This window comes from Lacerta agilis, chromosome 18 (assembly GCF_009819535.1).
Source record: "Lacerta agilis isolate rLacAgi1 chromosome 18, rLacAgi1.pri, whole genome shotgun sequence".
Lineage (NCBI taxonomy): Eukaryota > Metazoa > Chordata > Lepidosauria > Squamata > Lacertidae > Lacerta > Lacerta agilis.
Window position 1 is genome coordinate 6665744 of NC_046329.1, and position 21943 is coordinate 6687686.

Below are 21943 nucleotides of genomic sequence, written 5' to 3' on the forward strand. Positions count from 1 at the left end.
TAGCAAAGAACTGGAAGACAGAAGTGATTCTGACAGTTGAAGAATGGCAGTTGAAGGTGAAGAATGGCAGTTGAAGATGATCGATTACATGGAGCTCGCAGAAATGACCGGGAAAATCCGAGACCAGAGGGATGACGCGGTGGAGAAGGATTGGAAGAAATTTAAGGACTATTTAAGAAATCATGCAAAAATAAAGATTTAAGAAAGGAGCAGATGGAAGTAATAGGCAACAGTTAGAATATATTAGAAATAGAAGAATAATAGTTAGAATTATGAGGTTAGGGGTTACTACAGATGTGATACAATGTACGTAGAAGGAGAGGGTGCGAGGAGGTCATTAAGACAATGTAAAAAAAAAAGATGTAATGGAATTTACGATAATGTTTTGATGTTGTTGTTCAACCTTTTTTGGGCAAAGGCACACTTGTTTCATGAAAAAAATCACGATGCACACCACCATTAGAAAATGTTAAAAAATTTAACTCTGTGCCTATATTGACTATATATAAAGTAATTCTCTTGAATAGAAATCAAATAAACAAATTTTTCCCACGGCACACCAGGCAGTATCTCGCGGCACACTAGTGTGCCGTGGAACAGTGGTTGAAAAACACTGCCATAAGGGAATAAGGGCAGATTTTTTCTTACAACACAAATTGAAGCCATGGGTTCGAGTCATGCCCCTGCCCCCCCCCCCAGCAGGAGAAAACAAGCTTGTTCCCTCTTCCAGGTAGGATATAAAATGATTATATATAATAGAATAATAAACGTATAACATGGTTAAAATATAATATTTAGAATATAATAGAATTAATATATAATGGAATTAATAGAATATAATCTATAATAATCTATAATAGAATTAATAGAATATAATATATAATAATATATAATAGAATTAATAGAATATAATCTATTACGTAAAGTACAGTAAGCAGATTGCCCCTGAGCACGTCCAAAGCGAACCTTCTGAAATGACGTCACATCCTCAAGGCAGCCAATGAAGGGCATCTCGTGGAAGACCCGGATGAAGAGGTTAAACCGCCGTCGGCCGGAAGGGCCGTTGCCGCGGCAACCGGGACAACGAATAGGGGGGGCGAGAGCCTCTCTGCGCCTGCGCGCTGGCTGCTCTCGTGAACGCCCGACGCGAGGGGGCCCGGCGCTTCCCCCTCCCTGACGTCATCGGAAGGCGCCGGCGGGAAGGTCGACCCGCTCCTTCCCTCCCTTCGAAAGATGGCGGCGGCCGCGCTGTGGGGTTGCCGGGTAAGGGGGGGGGGACGGGACGAGGGTGGTGGGGCGCGTTCGTTTGTGTGTTGCGGGGGGCTCCCCAACCTCCTTCCCCAAACCTCCCCGAGCCAGGGCCTGGTCATTTGACTCGAGCCCCATTTCGAAAGAAACCGTGCCCCTGAGCACGTGCAGAGTGCCCTTCGTTCCTGCTTCCCAGGAGAGAGAGGCTCGGGCGCCGCGAGGAAGGGGGTGGTGCCCCTGCGCATGTGAAGAGGGGCTCCCCTCCCCCTCTCCTCCTTGCTGCTCCTTCCCGCATGCTCGTTTGACTGAAAACCCCATAGCCCCTGAGCACGTGCAGAGGGCCCTCCCATCCTTCCGTTGAGACGGCGCTCCTAAGGAACGAGCAGACCCTCTTTCAATTGAGAAGCTTGTGCCCCATGAGGAAGGTGGGGGGGGGGGAAGGCCCCTGAGTTTCCCTCTCTTTTTGCTTTTCCTTGAGGATTTTGCTTCTGGCTCCCTGGCAACGGGGAGGGGAGCTGCTGAGCAACGTGCAGAGTACCTCTCCTTCATTCCGCCGAATGCTTTCCTATTAAAAAGTAATACTGGTCTGTATTATTTAAAACACGTTACGAAGAGCGTGCCGTTGAGCGTGTTATGAGTGCCTATAAAAATAATAATTAAAAAAGCACATTCACCCATCCAGTGTTAAAGATGAGAGCCCTTTCCCCCTCTATATTGGAGGTGCAGACAAATGCAGCCCCAGCACTTATTCCTTAAAAAAATTAGCCACTGGGTCTCAGGTGGCTGATTGTTTCTGTATGGCAAAGGTGATGGTAATGAGGTTTGGAGGTTTGCTGTCCATCTCTCAACAAGTCTGTCTTGCAAGTGGAGGGAGGGGGCTTTGCCCTATAGTTACAAATTGTGGGTTGCCATCTGATTTATTCTGATTTTAAGCTGTGTTTCAGTCGATTGCTGGATTTTATGTTTTAATGTATTACATACTTTGATGTTAGGGACCCAGGTGGCACTGTGGGTTAAACCACAGAGCCTAGGGCTTGCCGATCCGAAGGTTGGTGGTTCGAATCCCTGCGATGGGGTGAGCTCCTGTTGCTCGGTCCCAGCTCCTGCCCACCTAGCAGTTCAAAAACATGTCAAAGTGCAAGTAGATAAATAGGTACCGCTCCGGCGGGAAGGTAAACGGCGTTTCCGTGCGCTGCTCTGGTTCGCCAGAAGCGGCTTAGTCATGCTGGCCACATGACCCGGAAGCTGTCTGCGGACAAACGCCGGCTCCCTTGGCCTATAGAGCGAGATGAGCGCCGCAACCCCAGAGTCGGACACCAGTGGACCTAATGGTCAGGGGTCCCTTTACCTTTACCTTATACTTTGATGTTAGCCGCCCTGAGCCCAGGGAGGGCGGGATATAAATAAAAAATTGTTGTTGTTGCTGTTGTTGAACAAGAGCATCTTACCTTTCTACTTCTAGAAATGCCTTTTAAATGTATGGCTTGTATCCGGACGCAGCTCAGGCCCCTTGCACCATGCTTTCCTTGTGCATCGAACTGGCAGGCCTGCGTTGGAACTCTACCAGGTATGCTTTGCAAATCAAACCTTTTTGTGCATAATTGGTGTGGAGGCGGTTGCTGAGAGTTAGACACTGCAGAGGAAGAACCGCCAGGCTGGGAGGGAGGGAGGAATAAGCAAATACTCTTGACTGGCACCTTCTCTCTAGGGTTTCAAACAGTGGATCTTTCCTACCTGGATATTGGACCTTGGTCCTGTTGCATGCAAGACAGGTGCTCTGCCATTGAGCTATGGCCCTTCCCTTTAGAATAAAAGAAGATTCCAGACCTCATGGTTCTGAATAAAAGGGCCGATTTGAAAAGGAAGTTGCTTTACACTGTTAATGCTGGAAACCTTCTCTTTAGGCTCGATGTTCCTCCTCCTCCTCCGGAGGCCGAAAAGGTTTTATCTCCGGCTTTGTGGAGAATATTAAGCAGGAACTGGCCAAAAACAAGGAGATGAAGGAGAGTATTAAAAGGTTCAGAGATGAAGCGAAGAAGCTGGAAGAGTCGGAGGCCCTGCAGGAAGCGAGGCGGAAATACGTGAGTCTGTTTCCTTCGTGCAGTTGAGGCTTGCTTTCTCTGGTGCCTTTCTCTTCCTCTTCCTGGCAGTTGCAGACCAGAGCAAAAGAGAAGGACTGGAACTGAGGAGCAGGATGGGGAAGCTGCCCCTTCCGAAGTTGCTGGGCCCCCAGTGCCAAGCAATGATGTGAGTTGTGGCCCAGTGACACCGGGGTGTGGGGGCAGGTTGCCTGCGCTTGCTTTAAGAGGCAACGTTCTCCCCGATTGTAAAAGATAGGAGCTGGTGTCTCTGTTTGGAAGAGGCGTTCTCATAAGAGAGAGGGGCTTGCCTCTCTCTTAGGGTAGGGATAGGGGAGCCTGTGGCTCTCTGGATGTTGCTGTTGGACTCCAGCTCCCAGCAGTCTCGGCGATCAGCATGGCCAGTGGTCAGGGAAGTTGATGGGAGTTGTGTAGTTCAGGGGCACATGGGCTACGTCAATAATGTGTAGCAGCTCAAGTGGTCACAGTGCTCTACGCAAATTTTCTTGGGAGTCCAGACACTTCACATTAGCTGTTTTCATAATCCTTCAGTGTGCTAATTCCTGTACAGTATTGTGTTGGTGTCAGGGAACTGTCCCCGGCTCAGCGCAGGGTGGTGGAAGGGCTCTCAGGATGTTACAGAGAGCCCCCCACCCCACCTGACCAGCAGCACCTCCTCTTCCAGCGGAGGAAGCGGCGATGTTTCCAGTGGGGGGGGGGCAGGCAGCTCTGGGTCTTGAGAGCAGAGGCTCTGGGGATGTTGGAGAGACCCTGCACTCCCCTCGCTCAGCGGGCGAGGAGGGAGACACACCATTTCCCGGCGCCACAAGTGCGCAGAAGGGTGAAACGCAAAGAGGGGAGGCGGAGATTTCGGATACCGAAACTCTTATGTTGGGGTCACAGCCGGAAGGGGCCACTCCCGGATTCTGTGAGTGACTGATACAGACATGAACTTGTAGCTCTGCACTGTAAATGGGCCATTCCATTGTCACAGGTGGGACACTTGGACCATGGTTTTTTGTATTCACACATGTGTAACAATGTAAATATACATAAAAATTAACAACCAAAATTTAAACTATGTTCTTAATAAGATACTGAACATTTTACTAATTTTTTTAATCATTTTTATAGATATTTTTGACAATTTTATTAAATGTTAAAGTATTGTCACGGGTGGGACAAAAAAAGGACATGGTGCTTGAGATAAGTTTGATTTATGGAAAAACTCTGCGAGTTGGGAGGTGAATCAATGATAAACTCAGCATATCTGTTTAAATCAATGTTATTGGTTACAAATATGCAATCAGAAATTAAGTTTAAGAAATTTAACGATACAAAATTAAGGAAAAAATGCTATCACGGGTGGGACAATCATCAGAAAACTTTTAACTTGAACACTTCTGTGAAGACTACGTGGGTGGACTTTTGAAAAGAAGGTCCATAAACTAAACTTCTTTTGTCTTTAGCTTTAAAAAATGGTTAGACTGCATGTTTGGAATCTTCCTCACCAAAATCCAGCACTCATCTAGCATTCTTATCAGGCTCATTTTTCATGGAATGGCCCAGATAGTATGCACAATAAACCAGTTAAAAGACAGGACGGAGTCTTGCCTGGTTACTGGCGAGCAACTACCCCAAGGACCTTACAGCTGGGCTCACCCAAAGTCCTGCTTATGTCCACAAGGAGCCAGGGATTTCCTCGTTTGCAGCACAGCTTTCTAGTGGCTCAGTTCCACAGATGCTTCTGATTGATAGGAGAGATAGGCATTGTTTCAAAGTAATGTCTCCTCCTGCACTGAGTCATAGGGGCTTTATCAGAGTTGAGGGCTCAGCCGTGTAAATTGGCCTGCACTGTTGCATCCAGCGAATTCCAGCCTTCGTTTACGAAAGGGAAGACTTCTAAGTCCTCATTGTTTCGTTTGCTTAGAAATAAATAAATTGCATCCAGCCTTTCTGCCACACTGGGGCTCAGGACAGCTAACTGCAAAACAATGCCAATACAATGAAATGACTAAAAGACAATGATTCAAAGTAAACAAAATGCAAATTAAATAACAACAACATAAAAAGGAGGCAGGGAAGACATCCATCCCGATTGGTCGGCACAAGAACATACACGAGAGCCAGTGTGGTGTAGTGGCTAAGAGCAGTAGACTCGTAATCTGGTGAACCGGGTTCGATTCCCCGCTCCTCCGCATGCAGCTGCTGGGTGACCTTGGGCTAGTCACACTTCTCTGATGTCTCTCAGCCTCTCAGTGTTTGTTGTGGGGGAAGAAGGGAAAGGAGAATGTGAGCCGCTTTGAGACTCCTTCGGGTAGTGAAAAGCGGGATATCAAATCCAAACTCTTTTTCTTCTTCTACACACAATGCAATCCCCCGTAGCAGCCACAGGATGATTTGGTAAAATAATAGATGATAATAAGAGGCCGAGTTTGATTTGCTTCTGTTGTCTCCCCTTCCGCTTCAGAAAACAATAGAGTCTGAGACAGTCAAGACCTCTGAAGTCCTTAAAAAGAAATTTGGAGAAATCACGGACTCAGTCAAAGACGTAAGTATGTGTTCGTATATGTCTATATGATGGATCAGTATTTAGGGTTATGTCGGGTGATGCTTATATTTCAGAGCAGACCGACTGAAACAAATGGGCATGGTCCATACATTTCCACCGGTCTGCTTTCGGACGAGACGTAGTTGGCCACAGCTCTTCAGCCCCTGGTTTTGTTTTACATTTCCGACTATTCCCTGTCCCGGAGATCGGGGAGGGGAAGTATGAAAGGGAGAGAATGAGGAAGCCTGGAATGAGAAAAGCCAGGCAGCACCTGCAGGGAAATCGATGGGAGTGTGAACTGACGCTGCTGAGGGTGCCCGCCAGCCAGCCAGCTGTGCCCTTTTCCCTCTTCTCCATTTCATTCCTTCCCACTCGCCTGCCCCTCCCGCAGTTGGTCAGATTTCCGTGCCCCTTACATTCTCAGTTTTCATTGAAACGTTTTAGATCCACATGCACATTTTCTGGTAGTTCGGCAAGCCTCAGGTTTAGAATCCATAGTAAAAAGATTTCCGGCTTTTTAACAAAAGTCTTTTTAAACATTTTTTCCCCCAATTCATTATAAATCATTTCACAATATTTTTTAACTTCTCTACATTCCCACCACATCATATTAAAAAGTCCCTTCTTTTTCCTTACATTTCCAACATGTACTATTACCAGGTTTTTTTGTTTTTTTTACATTTTGGCCATTTTGACTGGTGTAATATACAGGTGAAACTCAAAAAATTAGAATACCGTGAAAAGGTTCGTTTCTTTCAGTAATTCAACTTAAAAGGTGAAACTAATATATCAGATAGACTTATGACATGCAAAGCGAGATATGTCAAGCCTTTATTTGTTATAATTGTGATGATTATGGCGTACAGCTGATGAGAACCCCAAATTAACAATCTCAACTTTGGGGTTTTCATCAGCTGTGCGCCATAACCATCACAATTATAACAAGCAAAGGCTTGACATATCTCGCTTTACATGTCATGAGTCTATCTCATATATTAAACTCCAGTAGCTAATGAAAACAGTTGCTTACATAAATGAACCTTTCCACGATATTCTAATTTTTCGAGTTTCACCTGTACAATCTATACATCATTTTCATTTAATTTTCCTTCAACAAAGAACAATCTGTAAATTACAAATTTACTTTCCACAGCTTTTCCCAGTCTTCAAATTGTATATTATGCCCAAAATCTCGTGCCCGTTTAATCACTACTGATTTAACCTCCTCATCCTTCGTTTCCCATTCTAACAAAATACTGTAACTAGGCAATGTAAAGTTGCTTAAATCACAGTTCTCCAGCGCTTTTGCTTTAGTTTAAACAAAACTTATGCAACCATACCATAGGGAAAATACTGGCTTGAGGATTCTGACTGGAAGGCTTCTTCCCCTTTTGCTGCAGAGCTTCGACGAAGTCAGTAAGAGCGATATCGGCCGGAAGATAAAGGAGGGTGTGGAAGAAGCCACCAAAACCGCGAAGCAGTCTGCGGAATCGGTCACCAGAGGAGGAGAGAAGCTGGGACGGACGGCAGCGTTCAAGGCCATCTCCCAGGTACGCTGTGCTCTGCCTGTGGCAGGATGCCACCTTACTCCCAAGTCAGAGACCATCTAGTTCAGTGGTGGCGAACCTTGGCACTCCAGATGTTTTGGGACTACAACTCCCATCATCCCTAGCTAACAGGACCAGTGGTCAGAGATGTGGTCAGAGATGATAATAATAATAATAATAATAATAATAATAATAATAATAATAATAATAATAATAATAATAATAATAATTTTATTTATACCCCGCCCTTCCCAGCCAGAGAACCGGGCTCAGGGCGGCTAACATCAATTAAAATCACAACAAAAAACATAAAAACGATCAATTTAAAATAACAGATTAAAATACAAATTTAAAATTCAATTAAAACTGCAGGTCTCAATTTCAAAATAACCCACCAATAAAAGATGAAGCATAAATATTAAACAGAAACCAACCCAAAGGCCAGGTGGAACAGCTCCGTCTTGCAGGCCCTGCGGAAAGATGCCAAATCCCGCAGGGCCCTGGTCTCCCGTGATAGGCTGTTCCACCAAGTCGGGGCCAATATTGAGAAGGCCCTGGCCCTAGTTGAGGCCAACCTAACGTCTTTGTTGCTCGGGACCTCCAAAAGATTATCACTTGAGGACCTTAAGGTCCTACATGGGACATACCAGGAGAGGCGGTCCCTTAAATACGAGGGTCCCAAACCGCATAGGGCTTTAAGGGTCAAAACCAGCACCTTAAACCTGATCCTGTACTCCACCGGGAGCCAGTGCAGCTGGTAAAGCACTGGATGAATGTGGTCCCGCGGCAAAGACCCGGTAAGGAGCCTCGCCGCGGCATTCTGCACCCGCTGGAGTTTCTGGGTCAGCTTTAGGGGCAGCCCCGCGTAGAGCGAGTTACAATAGTCAAGTCTGGAGGTGACCGTCGCATGGATCACTGTGGCCAGATCAGGGCGAGAGAGGTAGGGGAGTTGTAGTCCCAAAACATCTGGAGTGCCAAGTTTCGCCACCACTGATCTAGTTAGTCTTGGGGGCGCTGCCCGGTCGGTGCTTCAGGTTCCATAAAGGAGCATTTCCAGCCCCATCTGGTGTAACAGGTACCCTCGCTTAGTGCACCGGTAACGTGACCGCCAATTAGGTGTGCTGTAAGATAAATCGCTCCCTGCATTCACACAGCAGGCCGTATTTTTAGGCAGGTCCCACTTTGGGGACAAAGTGTGTTCCCAGGGAAGGGTGTTCCACAGAGAAGGCGCCATGATGAGCTTTTGGTTTTAACTGGAAAAAGCCTCAAAACCAGTTTAGCACTTGGAGTGGTGTCCAGCTACGCTTCCTCTGCATTTTCCTGCTTCTCCAGTGCTTTTGCAGAGTTTTTTCAAACTTCTTACTTCTTCTTTTTGCCCAACGGTATGTGTGCCTTTCGTGCCGGCAACTCCCACAACGCCTGGGTTGTTTCAAAGCAAGCACGCTTTATTTACAAGCATATAAATCACGGAGCTTCTCTAGGAGATTCGGACGACATCTCCGCTCCGGTCAGAACCGAAAGTAAAACTGAACAGAAAATAAACAGTGCGTCACATAAATCACAAAGGCATTTGCATACAGCAGATACCCGGATGTATGACACATCCTCTTCCCTGTGGGAGGGGCGTACTGTTGAGCTTCTTTAACCCTGAAAGCTCCAAACCTCACACGCCACCACCGAGAAGGCCCTCTGCCTGATTCCCTGTAACCTCATCTCTCGCAGGGAGGGAACTACCAGAAGACCCTCGGAGGTGGACCTCAGTGTCCGGGCTAGATGTTGGGGGTGGAGACGCTTCTTCAGGTACAGGGCCTGGGCCATTTAGGGCTTTAAAGGTCAGCACCAACACTGTAAATTGGGCTCTGAAACGTACTGGGTGCCAACAAAGATGTTATATGGTCCCGGCGGCAGCAGATCTATCTAATTTTTTTTTTTAAGCCAGCCAAAACAGAAAAGGGCTTTTTTTTCGGGCCACGCAGTGAAACACCAGGACGGTTGTCTGTTGGGGGGATGGGAATCCAGTTACTCTCAGAGTCGGCGGGACTCCTGCCCTCTCCGCTGTAACTGCCTCTTGCTCTTCCAGGGCGTGGAGACGGTCAAGAAAGAGATTGACGAGAGTGTCCTGGGCCAGACGGGGCCTTACAAGCGGCCGGAGAGGCTCCGGAAGCGAACAGAGTTTGCTGGCGAGAGGCTGAAGGAGGAGAGGATATTTGAAGCCAACGAGTGAGTGATGCCTGGGGCAGCGGCGGCGGCAGGAAGTTTGCAGGGGTGTGTGGGTGCTGCCAATTGCGTCCCTGGAGGTGGAAGCCTGGCAGTGTGTTGAAGAGGATGGGGGTTGATGGAGCCCAGATGGAGGCCGGGGGCAAGCTCTGGTCCCTAGGATTGCTCTGACAGAGTCTTCGCTAGGAGCCCCTCTGTTACTGCTGCTGCTGGTCGTGGTAGGCAAGGTTGAAACCGATGGATGGGGGCCGTGAGTTGTTGAACTCGGGGTGGGGAGAAGCTCGAGTGCTTTGCGTAGAGAAAGCCCCGGGTCCAGTCTCTGGCACTTCATTTATTCAATCTGTACACCGCCCCTATACCCGCAGGTCTCAGGGCTCAGGTTGACAGCATAAAATCACAATATAAAAACACAAAATGCATAGTATGAACCTACATGGACCCTGCGATCGTCGTAAGGGGCCCTTCTCCACGTGCCTCCTCCTCGAGAGGTCCGGAGGGCGGCAACACGAGAACAGGGCCTTTTCTGTCGTGGCTCCCCGTCTGTGGAATTCCCTCCCCTAGGAGGCTTGCCTGGTGCCTTCATTATACACTATTAGGCACCAGGCAAAAACGTTCCTCTTTAACCAGGCTGATGGACATCCCATGCCCCCTTTAAAACATGTTGGGGGCAAGGGAGGGATTATTGGGTTGCTCTCAGTTTTGTTTTGTTTTTAAATTGCTATGCACATTGTGCTTTTCCATTGTGCTTTTATTTTATTTTATTGATATTTTTATTATAGATTTTACAGATACAACAAACTAAAACACAAAGTCTCCAATTACAAATACAAGTCAAACGCAAATACAAAACTTAAATAAAGTTATATACAATAATTATTTTGATTATATGCATCATATTTCCCAATTCTGAACAAAGTATATTATACATGTACACATACAATAAGCACAACTAAGAAGAGAATAAGTAAATAAGATAAAAAATTTAAAAAGGAGAAAAAAATTAAAAAATAATAATAAAAAAATTAAATGCTTTGCTCCGTCTTCACATAAAGTATTTACCGTCTTCCTGACATATCCCTTTGCTTGAACTAAGGTAAGCTTACAACCCTGCACACTTTCTTATCTCCATTCTGCCATACATTCTTAGGCATTTCATTGCTCCACTTTCTTTCCTTCAAACTGTTTTCATTCCCTTCATCCCTCGAATGCCGGCATGGTAACAATACTTTTATTATATTTTAACACATTATTCTTTTCCATTGTGCTTTTCTGCTACGAACCGCCCTGGGACCTGCAGGTGTAGGGCGGCATAGAAACTTAAAAATAAAAATAATAATAAAGATCATGAGCAGGCCAGCAGCTTCCCTATCCTTCATTGGCTCTTCCTTTTCTCCCAGGGAGGCGATGGGCGTGGTTCTCCACAAGGACTCCAAATGGTACCAGCAGTGGAAGGAGTTCAAGGACAACAACGTGGTGTTCAACCGTAAGCGGCGCCTGCAGGGAGAGCTCTTCTCCCTCACCTGGTCCTGCAAACGCAGGCATTCCCGAGCAGGCTGAGTTGGGCAGGGCCCAGCGCCACACATAGAGAAGGCGAGCCCAGGCCCTGTACCTGAAGAAGCGTCTCCACCCCCATCATCTAGCCCAGACACTGAGGTCCAGGGCCAAGGGCCTCCTGGCGGTTCCCTCCCTGCGAGAAGCGAGGTTACGGGGAACCAGGCAGAGGGCCTTCTCAGTGGTGGCACCCGCCCTGTTGAACGCCCTCTCATCAGACGTCAAGGAAATAAACAACTACCTGACTTTTAGAAGACACCTGAAGGAAACCCTGTTTAGGGAAGTTTAGAATGTTTGATCTTTTATCGTGTTTTTAATATTCTGTTGGGAGCCATTGTTATTCCAGGAGTGAGTCTGCAGGCGCCAAGCTTGCTTAAAGTTGTACGTCAGGAGGCAGTGGGGGCCCACAGGGGCAATTGCCCCTGCTCTGACTGGCAGTGCAGGCAGAAGGCCTTCTCGGTGGTGGCACCCTCCCATCAGATGTCAAGGAAATAAACAACTGTCTGACTTTTAGAAGACGTCTGAAGGCAGCCCTGTTTAGGGACGTTTTTAATGCTTGGTGTTTTATCGTGTTTTTAATATTCTGTTGGGAGCCGCCCAGAGTGGCTGGGGAAACCCAGCCAGATGGGCGCGGTATAAATAAATTATTATTATTATTATTATTATTATTATTATTATTAGCCCAAATGGCCTGGGGGCCCAAATTAGGCCTCATTGGGCCTCTTCACCTGGAGGAATGCCCCCATGCAGAGTGGATATTTTTTTTGGGGGGGGGTGGAGGAAATGGGGCTGAGGCCACTGCTGATTCTGTCCCCCTCCCCGCAGGTTTCTTTGAAATGAAAATGAAATACGACGAGAGCGACAACGCCATCATCCGGGCCTCGCGCGTCGTGACAGACAAGATGACAGACTTCATCGGTGAGTCTCTCTCCTTGCCTTCCCCCCCTCAGGTGCTATTGGCTGGCCCTATAGGGATGCGGGTAGCGCTGTGGTCTCAACCACTGAGCCTCTTGGACTTGCCGATCAGAAAGTCGACCGTTCAAATCCCTGCAATGAGGTGAGGTGAGCTCCCATTGCTGTGTCCCAGCTCCTGCCAACCTAGCAGTTTGAAAGCATGCCAGCGCAAGTAGATAAATAGGTACCACTGAGGCGGGAACGTAAACGGCGTTTCTGTGCGCTCTGGTTTCCGTCACGGTGTCCCGTTGCACCAGAAGCGGTTTAGTCCTGCTGGACATGACCTGGGAAGCTGTCTGCGGAAAAACGCCGCCTCCCTCGGCCTGAAAGCGAGATGAGCGCTGCAACCCCATAGTCGCCTTTGACTGGACTTAACCGCCCAGGGGTCCTTTACTTTACGGTCTGTGAAATGGGTATTCTGAGGAACTGTGTGTTTCCAAAGGAGGGTTTTTGTGCTTTGAGGGTGCAGGTCCCACCTGTGCTTTGTGTGAGATGAGCGCCGCTACCCCATAGTCACCTTGGACTGGACTTAACCATCCAGGGGACCTTTACCTTTTCCCTTTGCCCTCAGGTCTCTGGTTCACAACGTAAAATGGCTCTCCACCCCTCTCTCTGCACACAACTCCCTCTCTGACTAGAGTTAAAGCTCAGGGGCAGACAGGAGACCGGAGGATGGGTGGAAAGGTGGCGGCAGCTGTTGCGCTACCCCACGTGTCAGCTGCTAGATGGCGGGGAGGCTGAGCAGTGTAAACAAAGCCCCACTGCGCCTCCATTCCCTTTGGAGTGTCCTCCGCCCTCACTGACGTCCTCTCCGAACTCCAGGAGGGTCTCCTCATGAGCCACGAGGACTCTCAAGCTCTCTCCCGCCATTTCCTGGTCCAAACCTATCTATCTGTTTCCCAGTAATGCACATATACATGCTCATAAGTGGGGTGGGTGTGTGTGTGTGTGTGCCTGTATCGCGTTGTGGTTTAGCGGTTGAAGTGTTGTCCAGTTACCTGTAGGAAGAAGTGCACTTGGGTCACTCTCTGGCTTCTTCCAGATGCCTTGCTTAGGGTTTCTCCCTTCCACCCCGACCCCCCCCCCATGGTCTTAAGGACTAGCAGCTTGGTTTTTCACGGCATAAGCTGACAGTTTTGGGTCGCTGAGTGATTCTTCGCCGATCCCTTTGGCCCCGGGAACCAAGCCCTTGCTTAAAGTCAGATCTTCCGGAAGCCTGGCTCTTTTTCTCATCCCCCCATGCCACTCTGAATCCCCTCATGCCAACCCTGTGTTTCCCCTGATTGTATTGGCAGGCGGGCTGTTCTCCAAGACGGAAATGTCGGGGGTCCTGACCGAGATCCTCCGCGTCGACCCAAACTTCGACAAGGACCATTTCCTTAAGCAGTGCGAGGACGACATCATCCCCAACATCCTAGAGGCAGGTCCGGGGGGGGGGAGAGGCGGCTGGGGTGTGGGGATGTCTTGTGTGCCCAGGCAGCGATGGGGGTGTGTGTGGCTCGCTTAAAGGTGGCAATGTGGGAAGTGGCCTTGTCATCACAGCAGAGAGAGAGTCAACTCATGGCTTTCAGGAAGGTGTCAAAGTCCAGAGTATAGAGAGATGAGGCAGTTTTTAATGTTTGGTGTTTTATCAAGTTTTTAATATTCTGTTGGGAGCTGCCCAGAGTGGCTGGGGAAAACCCAGCCGGGTGGGCAGGGTATAAATAATAAATTGTTACTGTTGTTATTGTTGTTATTTATTATATTACTAGATAACTCTTGGTCTTCAGTTCTCTGATTCAACAGCCTTTATTAGAACTCGGATTCAAGGAAGAGAGTTTGGGGAAAGTTTTAGATTCAGGAATATCTGAACCTGCCTCGTACAGAGTCAGGTGCATTGGTCCACGTGACTCTGTATTGTCTACACTGACTGGCAGCAGCTCTCTGGGGTTTCAAGCAGAGCAGCATTCCTACCTCTACCTGGAGATGCTGGGGTGTGTGTGTGTGTGTTTGTGTGTGTTGAACCTGAGACCTTCTCCCGAGCCACAGCCCTTAGGCCCTTGGTGTCCTCCTGCTTGTCCCTCCCTGGTCGCAGCTCCTTGTGTGTGATGCTCTTTTGCCTCTCCTCTTTCCTTTAGGCCATGATAACCGGAGACCTGGATATCCTCAAGGACTGGTGTTACGAGGCGGTGAGTGTTTGCCTTGGGGAGATGGCATGGTTGGTCCTGGCGGGGTTCGTGGAGGGTGGCCCCTTTTCCATCCTGACATCTGAGAGTGTCCCAAAAGCCATTGCAAGGGCACGAGAGCTCACACCTTGCTCTCGCAGGCTTCCCAAAGGCTGCCCTGGCTGGCCTCTACAAGAAGGTAGGTTGCCAGTTTACATCCAGGGATGCTCTTTTTAACTTCATGCACACGGGCAGTGGCGTAGCGTGGTGGCGGGGCCACGGGGCAGTTGCCCCAGGTGCAGAATTGTCGGGCGCAAAAATTTTGGCTGGGCTCCGTTGACAACGGCTTCTCCATGCGAACCAGGGATGTCTCCTGACAACAGAACAACTCTTCTTACCTCTGTCATGGAATTCTACTCAGTATTGATCCAGAGCAGAACTCCGAGGTATAGCTAGCAGAGTAAAACTTAAACACGTCGTGCAGGATTCCCAAAAACAGACCAGAGGCGATTGTATTTCACCCAGCAGAGCATTACTGCTGCTGAAGGCAAATGAACATAATGGTCCCAATACATTCAGGATTTGCACTGTCCATAAGAAATCCAGTTGCAGCAGACTTAACTTAAACTTGCAATAGCCTATAATAAGTCAAAACCTTAACACTAAGCATACGATGTACAGAACACCACACCAGAAGGAAAAGAGATAGATAGAAAAAGTGAACCCCAGGCTCCTTCTAGCCTTACTTTTATAGTCAGCATGACCTTGACAGAAGAGTTTAAGCCAGCTGTACTCGGCTTCTCTGAAGGAACAACCCAAACATTAGGAACCTTCTGCTTGTTTCACACAGAGAAGCTTCCAGAACCCTCTTGATTTAAGTAGAATAGGAAAGATCTCTACCCGTCAGATCCATACTTTCTGCACTAAGAAATACAAACTGACAACATCTGCAGCTGCGATCTGTGTGATGCATGCGTACTCCGTCCATTTTCCTCCTCCTGTGCGGTCCCGGGCACTGGCAACCCAGGCTATGCCACTGCACACAGGCCCCGCTGTCTTCCTGCTCAGTATGCGAAAATTCATATATACGCACATAAGGAATTATCGCCAAACTTCACTAAAAACACTGCAGCGTCAATTTGCTTTCTTCTGTGCTTCCAGAAACGATGGAAGGAGGGAACGAGATCAGACACTTCAAGAGATCAGGAGAGACCGGGCAAATTAGTTTCCCCCCGTTGTCTCCCTTTTGTTGGTTGGCTGCATCCATTTCAGGAAGAGCCCGCTGAGAAAGGAGGCAGATATGAAAAAAACCAGCTGACTCCTTCCGTCCCTGGCGGCGGCTGCTTGTTCCTCCCTCTGCTTTTCAACGTTGCGACGTACCACTGATGCGTCACAATGTTGAAAAGCTGATATTGCCCAGTGATGGGCGATTGTGGGGGGATGTGCTGCCTTGAGCTCCTTGAAGTAAAGGGCCATATATAAATTCAATAAATAATACTATGGAATTAACTTCTTGTTCTTTCAGACTTACAGCCAGCTGGCACACCCAATTCAGCAAGCGAAAGCGATGGGGCTTCAGTTCCACTCCAGGATTTTGGACGTTGACAATGTAGACGTGAGTGCCTGCCCCCCCTTTCTTGGCCTGGACCGGGACATCGGGCAGTCAAAGCTCTCTTCTTTCGCTCCCTCCTGTCCGGCGGCAGAGCCTTCATAACTATTTACAACCCTGTTATCTGCGGAGCTCCAAAACCTGCTTGTTACTCGTCACCATCCTTCATAGCAGAGCCTGGAGGGGAGGAGACTTGGGAGAGCAGTGGGAAGGCAGGGACCTTCATTCCTCGCAACTGCCTCGTTAGGCCATTAGGACGCTGGTGGCGCTGTGGTCTAAACCACTAAGCCTCTTGGGTTTGCCGATCGGAAGGTCGGCGGTTCGAATCCCCACGACGGGGTGAGCTCCTGTCCCTCTGTCCCAGCTCCTGCCAACCTAGCAGTTCGAAAGCACACCAGCGCAAGTAGATAGATAGATAGATAGATAGATAGATGTTGTTCAGTCGTGTCCGACTCTTCGTGACCCCATGGACCAGAGCACGCCAGGCACGCCTATCCTCCACTGCCTCTCGCAGTTTGGCCAAACTCATGCTAGTAGCTTCGAGAACACTGTCCCACCATCTCGTCCTCTGTCGTCCCCTTCTCCTTGTGCCCTCCATCTTTCCCAACATCAGGGTCTTTTCTAGGGAGTCTCCTCTTCTCATGAGGTGGCCAAAGTACTGGAGCCTCAACTTCAGGATCTGTCCTTCCAGTGAGCACTCAGGGCTGATTTCCTTCAGGATGGATAGGTTTGATCTTCTTGCAGTCCGTGGGACTCTCAAGAGTCTCCTCCAGCACCATAATTCAAAAGCATCAATTCTTCGGCGATCAGCCTTCTAATAGATAGATAGATAGATTACGGCTATAAGCCCTTATAAACGTTACATAAACACAAAAACATTCATAAAACACAGGGAAACATAAAACCACAAGAGCAAGAAACCATATCATGGCCACCAAAAATGAGCCAGCCAGGGGTATTAATCAAAAGGGAAAGTAGCAGAGACCTTTACAAGTCCTGAAGTTGGCCGGTTCGCCTTTTTTGAGATAAGACATGAAGAGCCTTGCCACCTGCAAGGTTTTGGTAGGGACCTTATCTTGCAGGATAAATAGGCACCGCTGCTGCGGCAGGAAGGTAGATGGCGTTTCCATGTGCTCTGGTTTCCGTCATGCACCAGAAAGCGGTTTAGTCCTGCCAGGGGTCCTCTACCTTTTACCTATTAGGCCACGACCTACTGGGAACAGTTGCCTGCGCCGTCTTACCTTCTTTGAATAAAAAGCTAACTTCACTGACGCCATGGTGTTTCCTTAATTGCCGAACTACGCTTGGCTTTGGCTCCTGACAGCAGCCCGGTAGAACCCACTGCCCTGCAGGAATCCTTTGCCCAACATGGGGTTTGAACCCACAACCCCGAGATTAAAGAGTCTCTTGCTCTCCCGGCTGAGCTACCCGCCACCGTTAACAGACTAGTGACTTGAAGTTTCTCTCCGCTTTGCAGCTCGCGATGGGCAAGATGATGGAGCAGGGACCCGTGCTGATCATCACTTTCCAAGCTCAGCTAGTCATGGTGATCAAAAACCAGAAAGGGGAAGTCGTGGAAGGAGACCCAGTGAGTATAATTTGCCCAACATGCCTTGCACAACTCAAGCCTTGTTAGCTGCCTTCATTTAACCTTCTGTTGCATCCAAACGTCTGGGCTAGGCTAGACAGACCTCTCCTGGCAGACGGGTTCCCAAAGCAACTATCATTACCGTACTTTTCTGTGTATAAGGCTGTGGGGCTTTTGGTTTTAACTGGAAAAGCCTTAAAACCAGTTTAGCACTTGGAGTGGTGTCCAGCAACGCTTCCTCTGCGTTCTCCTGCCTCTCCAGTGCTTTAGCAGAGTGTTTCTTCAAACTTCTTCTTGCGCAACGGTGTGTGTACCTTTCGTGCCAGCAATTAAACTCCCACAAAGTCTGGCTTGATTAAAGCAAGTAAGCTTTATTTACAAGCATATAAATTACAGAGCTTTCCCCGGAGATTGGGAAGCCATCTCCGGTCTCTCCGATCCTCTCAAAAGTGAAAATAGGACTGACCAAGAACTAAACGGTGCGTCACATAAATCACAAAGGCATTGCATACAGCAGATAACCCGGATGTTGTGACACATCCTCATCCCTGTGGGAGGAGTGAACTGTTGAGCTTCTTTAACCCTTAAAGCTCCAAACATCACATGTTTTTTCTTTAAAAATCATGCTAATAAGTGGGGGGCGGGCGTCTTATACATGGACAGTGCATAGCGCGGACATTTGACTGGTTGCTGCCTTGGATGTCAGCGGCTATTGTGCATGTTTATTGGTGTTGATCGGTTGACGCTCCGGCATTTGGGTGGGCGATTGGCAGCTTCTGTCGGCGATGGGACAGACAGGAGGTGGATTTTCTGATGCGTGCGGGTGAGCCGATTTTTGGCAAACCCTCCCCCCTACAAAAAGCTCAACAATTCTGGGCAATCCTCCGCAAAAAAGCTCAACAACTCTGGGGCATCTCCCCCCCATTTTCTTAAATTTGAGTCCCCCAAAATAGTCTTATAGACGGAAATGTATGGGTATTATCAAATAGCAGGGTGCTGTCTGCTAGGGTTATAACCTCTTTACAACCTCATGTTTCCTGCAGCTTAGTTAGATGAGCTTTTGCCTAAAAACAAAGGAATGAACTGTCATTCCAAAATCTTTTTTGGGTGTGTGTGTGTGGAAGGTCACCCTGAAATCCGTGAACCAATTTTTGTATATGTAACTGTATCATGTATTATGCAACATGCATAGCATGCATACACGTTAATAATAATAATAATAATAATAATAATAATAATAATAATAATAATAATAATAATAAGTTTTTATTTATACCCCGCCCTTCCCAGCCAAAAACCGGGCTCAGGGCGGCTAACACTAATTAAAATCACAGCAAAAACATAAAAACAATCAATTTAAAATACAGATTAAAAGACAAATTTCAAAATTAAAACTGCAGTCTCATTTTCAAATAGCCCACCAATAAAAGAATGAAGTATCAAACAGAAACCAACCCAAAGGCCAGGTGGAACAGCTCCGTCTTGCAGGCCCCTGCAGAAAGATGCCAAATCCCGCAGGGCCCTGGTCTCTTGTGACAAGACCGTTCCACCAAGTCGGGGCCAGTACTGAGAAGGCCCTGGCCCTAGTTGAAGCCAACCTAGCATCTTTGTTGCCTGGGACCTCCAAAAGATTATTATTTGAGGACCTTAAGGTCCGACACGGGACATACCAGGAGAGGCGGTCCCTTAAGTACGAGCTTGCAAGTTTTCTAATACTTGTACGCCGCTTTGCACATCGTACTTTGCTTCTTATCGCTTAGAATAAACAGAGGTGGCGATTTGTCTTTTGTTTCTGCTGCATGCAACGCAATGTCCCCCCCCCCCCAACTTGGATTGCGCTCTCTGTGCGCACCGATAACTTTCAGAGTACGGATGGTTCCTACTTCCGGCAATTCTCCTGATACAGGTTTAGGAAGTCTCGGGCAGCTGCAAAAGTTCTAAACAGTTCCATAAAGTTTTAGGACCCTCGTACCTAAGGGACCGCCTCTCCTGGTATGTCCCGTGTAGGACCTTAAGGTCCTCAAATAATAATCTTTTGGAGGTCCCGAGCAACAAAGACGCTAGGTTGGCCTCAACTAGGGCCAGGGCCTTCTCAGTACTGGCACCGACTTGGTGGAACGGTCTGTCACAAGAGACCAGGGCCCTGCGGGATTTGGAATCTTTCCGCAGGGCCTGCAAGACGGAGCTGTTCCACCTGGCCTTTGGGTTGGTTTCTGTTTGATATTTATGCTTCATTCTTTTATTGGTGGGTTATTGAAATTGAGACTGCAGTTTTAATATTGAATTTTTAAATTTGTATTTTAATCTGTTATTTTAAATTGATTGTGTTTATGTTTTTTGCTGTGATTTTAATTGGTGTTAGCCGCCCTGAGCCCGGTTTTTTTTTGGCTGGGAAGGGCGGGGTATAAATAAAAAATTTTATTTTATTATTATTTATTTATTAAAAAACACTTACGAGTTATGGCGATTCCAGCTTTCCATTCCGGGGTGACTTTTTTTCACAGCTGAGAAGAATTAGTCCCCTTTCCCAGTGCTTATGATACAGGGAATTGTGGGGGGTTTTGGGGGGGGCGGAGAGTCAAAAAGTTACAGCCCTAGTACCCATGCCGTGATGTGAACTGTCCGTAACTCCGAACGTCCCCACCCGTTGCAGGAGAAAGTTCTACGGATGCTCTACGTTTGGGCGCTCTGCAGAGACCCGGACGAGCTCAACCCTTACGCTGCGTGGAGGCTGCTGGACATTTCCGCCTCAAGCACTGAGCAGATCTTATGAGCTCGGCGTCTCCTCTGCCCGAACATCCTGCCAGACCACGGGAGCAGCACGTTTTTCCTCGCACGGAGGCCAGACAGGAGGGCAACTTGGGGGTGGCGCTGCTTTGCCGAGGACGCCGGGGGTGGCGGCTCCAAGGCCGACAGCGGGGAACGACTTGGGTGTCGGGCATTGGGTGTTTCCTTGACGCTGGAGCAGTGTGCCAAACCCTCAGGAGTTTCTTGGCCTCGCCGTTGTGGGGGGACAAGCGAGGAAAGACCCCTGCTTCGGATCGCGGCACTTTGCCAAAGCAGCCCGGCTCGTCGTCCCCATTTCCCCTGCGCTTCAGGCGGCAGCCTGGCCCTGCACGGTGCCCACCCGCCAGCAGAACCAAAGAGACGCTTGTGCCACCGTGGATGTTGAAGGCCCGAACTATGGTTGCGGAACGGGGAAGCGAAATCGCTCTATGGGGCAAGGGAAGGTCTTTCAGCATGGGTTGCTGCTTCAGGGAATGGAGGGTCCTGTCCCCCCACCCCCCATGGTTGCCCTTCCGCTGCAAGCTTGGCACACGGAGCAGTTGGGAGGGGGCTGCGGCTGTGAGGGGTTGTGACGGCCCTCAGCCACAAGACACACACATACACTCTCCACCCCGCCTGCCCCAAACACTCGGATTCGGCCTGATCTGGGCAAGTGGTATCATGGCAATAGATTCTTCTACCACCTCTTTAAATTAAATATGTATAGTCAGCTTGCTTGTCCCAGTGTCTCTGTACAGCAGTGGGGGGCAGGGCAGAGTGAGCAGCTTGACCAGCTGTCCTGAGAGCCAGTGTGGTGTAGTGGTTAAGAGCGGTAGACTCGTAATCTGGGGGACCGGGTTCGCGTCTCCGCTCCTCCACATGCAGCTGCTGGGTGACCTTGGGCTAGTCACACTTCTCTGAAGTCTCTCAGCCCCACTCATCTCACGGAGTGTTTGTTGTGGGGGAGGAAGGGAAAGGAGAATGTGAGCTGCTTTGAGACTCCTTCGGGTAGTGATAAAGCGGGATATCAAATCCAAACTCTTCTTCTTCTTTTTCCTGCCATGGGGTTCCCTCCACAAACAGGCAGTGGTCTAAACCACTGAGCCTCTTGGGCTTGCCGATGCGAAGGTCGGCGGTTTGAATCCCCGTGACGAGGTGAGCTCCCATTTCTCTGGTCCCAGCTCCTGCCAAACTAGCAGTTCAAAAGCACGCCAGTGCATGTAGATAAATAGGTACCACTGTGATGGGAAGGTAAACGGCATTTCCGTGCGCTCCGTCACAGTGTCCCGTTGCGCCAGAAGCGGTTTAGTCCTGCTGGCCACATGACCCGGAAAACTGTCTGCGGACAAATGCCAGCTCCCTTGGCCTGAAAGCAAGAGGAGTGCCGCAACCCCATAGTTGCCTTTGGCTGGACTTAACCATCCAGGGGTCCTTTACCTTTTTTTTACAGGCAGGCAAGAAGTTCCCAATTCTGGATGGGAGTCTTGCCAAGAAGTTTAAAAGTTTTGAAACTTTTGAAAAGTTTTGAAACTTTTTCTTTTGGTGGTGGTGTGGGTGTGTGTTCATAGAATTGTAGAGTTGGAAAGGACGGCAAGGGTTCAACCCCAGACAATGCAGGAATCTCGAACCCACAGCTCCGAAACTTAAGAATCTCGTTCTCTACCGACTAGAGCTGGGTGATATATTCTGA

At 48.5% G+C, this 21943-nt stretch overlaps 1 protein-coding gene across 1 annotated transcript; it reads left to right on the top strand.

The window, feature by feature from the left end:
• The first annotated feature begins 1233 nt into the window (after nt 1-1233).
• TIMM44 (translocase of inner mitochondrial membrane 44) lies at nt 1234-20980 on the top strand. Its single transcript, XM_033136740.1, has 13 exons — nt 1234-1263; nt 2711-2815; nt 3153-3329; nt 5797-5877; nt 7278-7427; nt 9505-9644; nt 11039-11124; nt 12018-12110; nt 13442-13566; nt 14264-14314; nt 15816-15905; nt 17377-17487; nt 20141-20980. Exons 1-13 carry the CDS (start codon nt 1234-1236, stop codon nt 20258-20260), a joined length of 1359 nt encoding a protein of 452 aa, XP_032992631.1. The 3' UTR covers nt 20261-20980.
• The last annotated feature ends 963 nt before the right edge of the window (nt 20981-21943 follow it).